This window comes from Erinaceus europaeus, chromosome 3 (assembly GCF_950295315.1).
Source record: "Erinaceus europaeus chromosome 3, mEriEur2.1, whole genome shotgun sequence".
Lineage (NCBI taxonomy): Eukaryota > Metazoa > Chordata > Mammalia > Eulipotyphla > Erinaceidae > Erinaceus > Erinaceus europaeus.
Genome location: NC_080164.1, coordinates 162,587,680 through 162,597,767, shown reverse-complemented (window position 1 = coordinate 162,597,767; position 10,088 = coordinate 162,587,680). Strand labels below are relative to the sequence as shown.

At 38.0% G+C, this 10,088-nt stretch overlaps 1 protein-coding gene across 1 annotated transcript; it reads left to right on the top strand.

The window, feature by feature from the left end:
- Positions 1–2,478: 2,478 nt before the first annotated feature.
- LOC103110126 (S100P-binding protein-like) lies at positions 2,479–4,926 on the top strand. The gene has a single exon (XM_060188242.1). It carries the CDS (start codon positions 2,628–2,630, stop codon positions 3,837–3,839), a length of 1,212 nt encoding a protein of 403 aa, XP_060044225.1. The 5' UTR covers positions 2,479–2,627; the 3' UTR covers positions 3,840–4,926.
- Positions 4,927–10,088: the final 5,162 nt, after the last annotated feature.

Genomic DNA, 10,088 nt, shown 5'->3' with positions numbered 1-10,088 from the left:
GGTTTGCTTTATAACATGCTGGTGAGTTAAATCATGCTTAATGCAGTAGGAGAAATTGCTTTCTAAGAACTCTGGCTTTGAATCTCTTATCAGGAATATATGTAATACTTTTTACCCATTAGGTGAAATTACCTGTGAGGGAGTGTATTATATAGTTTGGAGATTAAATGTAGTTCAAATTTTTGAATATTAAATATTTGCCTGAAAAATAAAAAGGCACATGAAGGTTCCTTTTGAATAACTGAGGATGTAAATGTAACCATGAAAGCAATACAACAAACTTAAGCTGCAATATTAATACTTACTTTATTCACATAATAAAGATGCTCAAAACAATTTATTTTTTCAATTCCATCTTATCTGCCTGGAATTAAATTCACTATATTAAGAGTTAATTGCAAAATATTGTTAAAGATAAATGTAACAAATTTCCAAAAATCAATGAATTTTTCTTTTAATAAAGCTTAAGATTACATTACATTTTGATCTTTTTCTTCTGAATATTTTGGAGTATTACTATGCAAAGATCATCCTGTTAGAGGGTCTTTAAGCTGGCACCAAGTAGGATCTCATTTTACCTGATATTTCTGAAGAACTCTTAAAAATAAATAAGATGAGCAAACCTTTAATGTGACATTTCTTGAATCTAAATATTCATAAGGTTATTGATATTTAAGCATCATCTGCTGAAGAGCTCAATTTCAATGAACCAATCAGTGTGTCAAATGCTGATATATTACTTTGGAATAATGAGGGTATGACAAAAAGAGAACTTGTTTGTATTTATTGAAACAGTGAATTTTAGGTGTATATATAATTTCTATCTATAAAATGTATGTTTTAAAAGGTGAGTGCTTCTTCTATAACTAAATATACCATTGTTCTCTGTGTTGTGATATTTGATACCTGTTACCATATTTTACTTAGAACATCCTATGCTATAAAATATAAATAGAAAATTTTATTACAGAAAACAACTTAAATATTTTGTTCCAAGAACACACAAAAATGCGTATTTTATTATAGGAAACCAAACATTTTTTATATATCAGAAACAAAAAGAATGCACATCTGTCTTTTTTCTTTTTTTTGCCTCCAGGGTTATTGCTAAGGCTTGATGCCTGCACTACAAATCCACTGCTCCTGTAGCTTTTTTTTTTTTTTTTTTTTTTTTGTGATAGGACAGAGAGAAATTGAGAGGGGAGTGAAGATAGAGAGGGAGAGAGAAAGATAGACACCTGCTGACCTGCTTCACCACTTGTGAAGTGGCCCTCCCAGCAAGTGGGGAGCTGGGGACTCAAATCAGGATCCTTACGCTGAGTACTATGTGTGCTTAACCTGGTGTACCACCACCCTAGTCCCTACATCTGCCTTAAGACCCAAAAAATTCCTGTAAAGAAGTTAGATGTAAAATAAAACATCAAAAAGCTATATCCTGTACCCAGTGCCAAAATAACTTAAGGCTGGTCAAATAACTTGCTTGGATAATATGCTGTTTTGCCAAGTGCTTGACCCAGATTTGATCTCAGTCCCCACGGGCAATGATGAAAGCTACTGTGTTGTGGCTACTTTCACTTTCTCTCTGCTTTTCTGTCCCTATAAAAGTAAATAAACATATCATAACTTAGTATTTAAGAACCTGTTGATTTTTTTTTTTAATGACTAAAGAAGAAACTGGTTTTTAACTAAAAAGTTAAGATATTTTGTGCAATATCCCTTTCAGGATTAAGAAGCCTCCACTTCTGCTCTGAGGCCATGTCCTTTTTAACATCATGGTCACAACATGAAGGTATCATGTTGAGTGAGAAAAGCCAGAAAGAGAAAGACCAATCCCAAATGATCTCACTTATAGGTAGAACTTAAGAATAAAGCACAATAAGGAAAAAGCACAAGGTGAAACTTGGACTGGATATGATGTGTTGCAACAAAGCAAAGGACTTCCAGGAAGGAGGGCAAGGGACAGGATGAAGGGACATAGGGAGCCTGTTGTGTCTCCTAGACACCAATCAAGAGGAGATGAGAAGTTATGCCTATGTATTATCCTTTAACACTCCAGCATAAGGATCACCGTTTGATCCCACTCCCCACCTGCAGGGGATTGCTTCACAAGCTGTGAAGCAGGTCTGCTGGTGTCTATCTTTCTCTCCCCTTCTCTGTCTTCCCCTCCTCTCCTGATTTCTCTGTGACCTATCCAACAATAATGACAGCAATAACAACAATAATAAACAACAAGGGCAATAAAAGGGAAAAAATAGCCTTCAGGACCTGTGGAATTATAGTGCTGGCACAGACCACCAGTGACAACCTTGGTGGCAAAAAAAAAAAGAGAGAGAGAGACAGAAATAGTCTCAGAACTGCTGTATGTATGCTTAGTAAACATACAAAAAAAAAAGGATGCTGTTAAAAATATTTTTATGGGCTGCCTCCGGGTGGAGGAGGTCTGGGAGGGGGCGATAAAATGGCGGCGGCGGCGGAGTGAGGCGCTGTCGTTCGCCCTGGCTTTCCGAGGAAGGTGGGAGTCAATAATTTTGACAAGTCTCCTAAAAGGAACAGCTCACAAGAGCTGAAATCTTATTCCATTTGGCCTCGTGGTAAAGGCAGAGATCACGCCATCAGCTCCACACAATATGACGTGCTCACTAGTGCCCTCTCAACAGTCTTCTGGTACCTCTTTTACACCTAAAGATAGTGCCCCATTTTCTGGGGGTTCCTTGCATAAGGATGAATTGAATGATTCCTTGCTAGAGCTATCTGAAGGAGAAGAAGATGATGGATTATTCAGTTTTACAGAGGAAGAGGTTCAAGAGCTCTTGAAGGATGATGACCCATCAAATGAGAACACTTGTAGAGCAGGGCTTCTTAAAGATGACGATAGCCATGTCAAGAAGGAAGGAGAAGGGAGTCAAATTCAAAGTGATGTGCCCCAAGAGAAAGATTCATTGAGCAGCTTAGGTCCAGTAGATGAGACCCCTGGCCTCTTCAAACTACCTCAACTAACTACATCACCTGGTCATGGACCATCTTCTACTAAACCACTAAACGGACATTTTACAGTAGAAAAGAATCTCAAGAAAATAACAGTTGTTGCACCATTTGATCCAACAGTTTGCTGTGCTGTGCTTGATAAGGAAAAGTCTGACTTATCTAGAGATAATGAAAAACCTTCCTCCTTTGAAAGTAAGATAACAGAAGATGGTCTTAGCCCAAATGAGACCAACCTTTGCACTGAATCTGAAGGAACTGGCCCTAGTAACTCTGCCCAAAAGGGGTCTCATTTCCCTTTTCCTTCAAACAGTAAGAAAACTGTCTCTGTAGTCTCTCAAACCTTGGACCACTCAGAAACTCCCCAAGAAGTCCAGTCATCATGGAAAAATGGATCACATAAATCAAGTGAAATGAGTTCTCCAGTTATTTCCACTTCATCAGACAAAAGGCAGGGTGCTCTTGGCAAGGATTCTGGGAAGCTAAAAATCCAAGAGAGAAGACTAGGTAAAGTCATTCCTGTTCTACAAACCCAAACCAGGACTCATGCTCCTCAAGCAGATCTAGAAGCAGAGAAGCAAAGGTATCTCAGTAATGTCATTGCTCACTTAGAAGGCTCAGAGGATGCTAACCAAGGTACTTGGGGGGAGCTCTATGCCTTAATGGATCAAGTTCATCATACGCATACCCCAAAGTGGCAGCATCCTTCAGACCTTACTAAACGAAACTATGCCCGGTTCCGACAGAATTCCCGGCAAAAATACAGTCTGACTCAGTGGGTTGATAGAAATGAACGAAGCCACCATCGATTCCAACGGCTCCCATGCACTCCTTTCGTCTCATCTCAGCAGCAGTGAAGGTCCTTGGTCAGGATCCTGTCCAAGGCAGCATCTCTTCTGTTTTGGATTTATTTTCCACAATATTTTTTATTTTAAAAAACTTGTTACCTATTGGAAATAGTGCACTGCTAACTTGAAATTTTGTGTATGTGTGATTGTTTAAGCAGTATTAAGTTGAAGGTGTAATTTTATTTTATTTTTCTAACTGAAGGTGGCTGTCTGCTAAAAGCCAACATTAAGCCAAAACACCCACGTCAGTGTGGGTGAGAAGTCCGACCCCCAAAGAAATCATCTTTTAAAAATCTCCTGTAAAGAAGAAATTCTTTATTAGATTATACGACAGTGTTAGTCTTTGCCAATGGCTTATAAGTAAATATAAATAACTTTGAACAGCCCTCTTTTAAAATCTGTTCCTAAATATAATAATACAAAATATCAGTATTTTAGTGTTGGTAATCCAGCATATTTGAAGTAGAATAGAATGGGACAAAAATCCTGTTAAAAGCAAATCTTATATTCTATTTTTGTACCTAGCTGCCTTTATTTTTTTACTTTTTTGCATTGTTTTTATTCTTCACTAAATTTATTTTGCACAGTAGTGTTTACAAATCTGATATGTTGTAACTCTGACAAAAGGTTGCTAACTAACCCCTATTGATTTGTGACCTTGTGACTGATTTTCTGCCTCTAAGGATTTTCTTTTTTTCACCAGTAGCCACTATACTCCTTAGGATCCTACCAGTGTCATTTTGTACCCTGGTCATAAGTAAGTCTCATGACAAGTCTCCAAGTCCTAATGAAGAACTGCTCAACCAAAATCTTGACTCTAGAATGGTGCAGAAAAGTCAGTGCCATTAAGATGTCAAGTTGATCTTCAGTTATATCTGTTGTAACACCTCAACTTTGAGTACAAATTGGAAGTCAGTGACTCTTGTCTTGTAGGAGAAATCTTAGAGAGGCATTTCTTCTCCATTATTAGTTATGAGGTACCTTTGGACTCTGGATGTTACCTCTCATTTGATCAAATACCTGATACACATTTTCTCAAAACAGTTAAACTGATTAAGTTTTAAGATTTGGTCTTCTAACTCAATCTGACAGATTCTGTGCATCATAATGGATGTTTTAAGAGATTGGTTAATTCTCTATAGAAAGCTGTAGACATCTTCTGGGAGATTTTGGCCATGACTAGTATTTGTGTTATTGTTCACTCTCTGTGAAGGTTATACATAATTACTGTAGCAGCAAAATTGTGATAATGGACTAGCTCTCTATGCCCCATACTGTTTCTTTAGCCCTGTCTTTGTATATAAGTAACAATCATAGGCCTATCCTGACTTGGAAACTGGCTTGGGAAAGAACTTGGTTATTTATACCACCAGTTAATTTAGATGATACCTTTAACTGTTTACTGTTTTTATCTAATCAAGAGCCTTTTTCTCCTTGGAAATTTATATGGTTTAGGTTCTGAGACCAAAATGCAAGGAAGTTTTGTTTAATGACAGGAGTCAGAATTTATTATTTCAAACAGTTTAGTTGACATTTACAACATCAGTCATTTCTCCTTTAGGTTTCCCTAAATTAGCTTAATGGAGTGAGACATGAAAACATCTACCTTTGGAATCAAAGCATAGTAAAAATTACTTGTACCTGGAGTAACTTAATATCATAACTGTCTAGCTAGCCCAAGGAGTGAGGGTACAGTATTTTGCTTGGGCAAAAATCTGAGACTCATGTTCCTGCTTCCGTTGTACAGGAAGGCTTAAGTTAGAATGTGTAATGGGGGCATCGCCTCCAAATTAAGTGAGTGATGGGTTAACTAGAAAATGTGACAGTCACATTTCCTCTTTGTTCAAATAATTCTGTTTTTCTAAAGCATTAGCAGCTTAATTAAATCCGTTGGGCTGGGGGAGGAAGAGAGAACTGTTCTCTAGCAATTAACATGATGGTATTCTTTAAGAAGGAAAAAAATAAAGCCAAAGAAAACTCATCAGACATGTTTGAATTAAAGATGGCAGTAGATAGAATCTGACTTTGTAATCTGTTTTTAGTGCTGTATATCTCATATTTGGTGTTGGCCTCTAAATCTAATATTCCATGTGTAATTCTTGGCTCCATGTTATTTTGCTTGAGTAATGGATATATACATTTAACTTGACTGCCTAGCTTTTTGCAATCAGCATTCTCACCACAGGGTCTCGACAAAGCAGAATAAGAATGTACTGTTTACATAGTTGTGAGAGACAGAGATATCCGGTAGCTTTGCTTCTAATGCAGACCCTGATTTACCTGAGTTGTTACCAAGACCAGTTATGAAACTGAAGTTTGGTGCCTCCTCTTTATCATGTTTTTTTTCCCTTCGTAGCAGTTGTGTTTAATGTCATTAAAAAGAAGTAAAAGTTTAAAAAAATATATTTTATTCAAGTAATATTAAAACTGTTCATGTTTTGAAAATGCATGTGAATTATTTTTTTAAAATATATATATATATATTTTAATATTTTAATTTTATTTATTTATTCCCTTTTGTTGCCCTTGTTTTATTGTTGTAGTCGTCATTGTTGGATAGGACAGAGAGAAATGGAGAGAGGAGGGGAAGACAGAGAGGAGGAGAGAAAGACAGACACTTGCAGACCTGCTTCACCGCCTGTGAAGCGACTCCCCTGCAGGTGGGGAGCCAGGGTTCAAACCGGGATCCTTATGCTGGTCCTTGTGCTTTGCGCCACCTGCGCTTAACCCGCTGCACTACAGCCCGACTCCCGCATGTGAGTTATTTCAAAGTAGTCACCTACACTGGAGGAAAATGACACTTTGTGGTGGATGAGGTATGTTCGCACATATTTTGGGAAAATGTGATATTGAACCTACACAGAAACTGTCTTTTAAAACAGCATTTCCCCAATGAAAAAATAAGTGTGTGTGTGTGTGTGTGTGTGTGTGTGTGTGTGTGTGTGTGTGTGTGTCTGTGTGTGTGTGTCTGTGTGTCCACACCTCACCTATCACCCATGTGCCAATCTCCCTCTAACAGAGACAGGACAGATACCCTATGACAAAAAAGAGTTGAGTCTTCCTTAGACTTCAGACCTCTCTGGCTTCTCTTTCTGACACATTTCTCCTCTGTAGCTCTATTCCTCTACCTTTCCTTCCATCTATCCTTTTCTATTTTTGCTTTGCAAGGCTTAGATGCTTACACTGCATTCACCTAGATAACCTAGAATAATCTCTATACTTTGGGGTCAGTTGATTAGGGAGCTTACTTCCCCCTGATAAACTCTTCATAACAATCCTAGATTTGTGCTTGATTAAATGAAAAGGGTATGTCTTTAGAATTCTGTCAACTAAACTTACATTTGTTTTTAAGTTTTTCCTTTATAAATTTTTAATCCAAAAATACAGCTTTTAAAAATATTCATCCTGCCTTTGCTATAAGTCAATTTTCATAGGAAAAGAACTGGCGATAACTCATTTTATCTCCATTTGTGCTATTTATCTTAATAATTTATTTCACATCATATCTTTAACTGCATTTTCATAAACATGAATTTTCATTTCCCATAGGTTTTAACATTTGCAGAAAAACAGTTTTATTTTGTCTACCTATAAAGACTGTTATACTAAATGTCCTTTTAATTGAACAAGTTATATACAGATTTTCCCTGCTATCTAAAGACAGAACACTCCTATTTAGTATGATATTTTAGGGAGCGGTAGTCTAGGAATGCTATTATAATTAATTTATAGGAAATAATTCTCAAACACCCTGCCAAATCATAGCTCATATAAATACTTTGCTTTCTTTAGTTTTCTATCTTTTGTCTGTGATTAGTAGTTGTTTAGAAAGACTGTAAGATTGTAGTATATAGTTTCATACCATCGCCATAATGCTGCATCACCAGCCTACTGTGGTAACATTTTATTTATTTTTATTTTTTTATTATTTATTTTCCCTTTTTTTTCCCTTGTTATTTTGTTGTTGCTATAGTTATTGTTGTTGATGTCATTGTTGAATAGGACAGTGTTGGGTAGTTGCCATCTCCCCCTGGCTTCTTCTTATCCATATGGCTATATAGGGATTTACTGATCCAAAGGTTTGGTCTATTTACATAAATCACTTTTACATAAAGCACTCCAGGGCATTGGTGGTTCAGTTATAGGATTCTCGCCTGTTCCGCCCCCTCCTTGTCACACTCTGATTTTCACCAGTCACTTTTCTCTCCACCCTCTCTATATCACATCCTGTTTCCACCCTACTTGGAGAGTATAAAAACAGCTGCTCTTCTGATTAAAGACACTTGGAAATTGCTTTCCGGCTCCGAGAGTTCCAGAGTGTATCTCCTGCGGAAGTTGGTGCAGCACGCATTCCTGATCCCTCTCCCACACAGCAGCCTAGATCAGCTCCAGTTGAGTTCTCTCCAACCCAGAGAGCACTAGCTCGGGAAGAAGTACCCTCAGGCTATCCCGGCAGGACAGAGAAAAATGGAGAGAGGAGGGGAAGAGAGAGGGAGAGAGAAAGTGAGACATTTGCAGACCTGCTTCACTGCCTATAAAGTGACTCCCCTGCAGGTGAGGAGCCAGAACTCAAACCCAGACCCTTATGCAGGTTCTTGGCTTCACACTATATGCGCTTAACCCACTCTGCTACTGCCTGACCCCCCTATGGTAACATTTTCATTAGGCATCACTGTTTACCTATTTATGTTCATATATGACACTCACATAGCTATTTCCATGTTCTTTTTCAATTTTCATGTGTATGTGTTTAAATATATATATATATATATTCATAACATACGTGTATGTGCATTGTAACTGATTACTTCACTCCTTTGTGAGTTCTCTGTTGCCAAAGGAAAATACCTGAGAAAGCAATATACAACCTTCCAAGCATAATATACAGAGTTTCTGACACAAGTATCCTGTCAGCTTATCCTTCCCAAATATCATTCATTTGATATTCATTTGAAATATCTATTCATTTGACCCTCAGACATTACTTTCCAGCATAATGAGAAATTTGCAGTCCTCACCTTTGTACACATGTCATCTCTCTGACTTCATTTTCCTCAGCTAAGAAACTCCTATTTCCCTGTCAAGACTAAAATAAGCTGTCACTTCCCTTCAGGAAACTTCCCTAGTTAGGGTTAAGCGCCTCTCTTATTTGTACCCCTAAAAATTACTTGCATACTTGTACCAGGGCATTTTCATATTCCATTATTGTCATCTGATTATTTTTGCAGTTCTTATCTAGGCTTTAAAGTTCTTGTGTGCAAAGCTTGTCCCTTATTAGTGGTTTGACTTAGGATGAGTTAGGCTTGACTGCAAATAGTAAGCAACTCTCAAATATCAGTGACTTAAAAGACAACACAGGTTTATTTTCGCCTAAACTACACACGCATCATGGGTCAGCCAGAGGCTGCATTTCATGCTCTTTTCACTGACAGAGCTGCCATCACCTCTAAGGTTGCCAGCTGCTGTGCCAGAGGAAAAGAAAGACCAAGGGCAAGTGTACAATAGCTCATAAAGCATCTCCCTGAAGGAAAGCATGTCATGTCTGCTCTCTTTTCATTGTGAAAGAAAGTACATGGCCATCCCTAGACTAAGAGGAAAGGAAGTTGCATCCTATCAAGAGTCAAAAAAGGAAAACTATAAATATCTGATGAATAGGACTCAAAAGACAGCAGTTCCAACCAGCCCATTTAACTAAGTATATGAAGTAGTTCGCAAAGAGGTCAGTGACAAAGTACCACAGACTGAATGACTTAAAAAGAAATGTGTCGAGGGCTGGGTGGTGGAACACCAAGTTGAGTGTGCACACAATACCATGCACAAGGTCCCAGGTTTCAGCACCTGTTCCTTTCCTGCAGATGGAAGCTTCACAGGTGGTGCAGCGGATCTGCAAATCTCTCTCTCTCTCTCTTCCTCTCTCTCTCTCTCTTCCTCTCTCTCTCTCTCTTCCTCTCTCTCTCTCTCTTCCTCTCTCTCTCTCTCTCTCCCCCCTCTCTTTTTCTCTCTACTTCTCCTCCCCTCTCAATTTCTCTCTGTCCTATCTAACAAAAAGGGACAAAAAACAGAAAAGAAAAGAAAAGAAAAGAAAAGAAAAGAAAAGAAAAGAAAAGAAATGGCTTTCAAGAGCAGTAGATTCTTTGTGCTCCAGTGATAACCTTCCTGCAATTGAGAGAGAGGAAGAAAGGAAGGAAGGAAGATGTTGTCATTCTGAAAACTAAAATTAGAGAGTCAATGTGTCTTCATAGTTCCTACCTGGGGGAT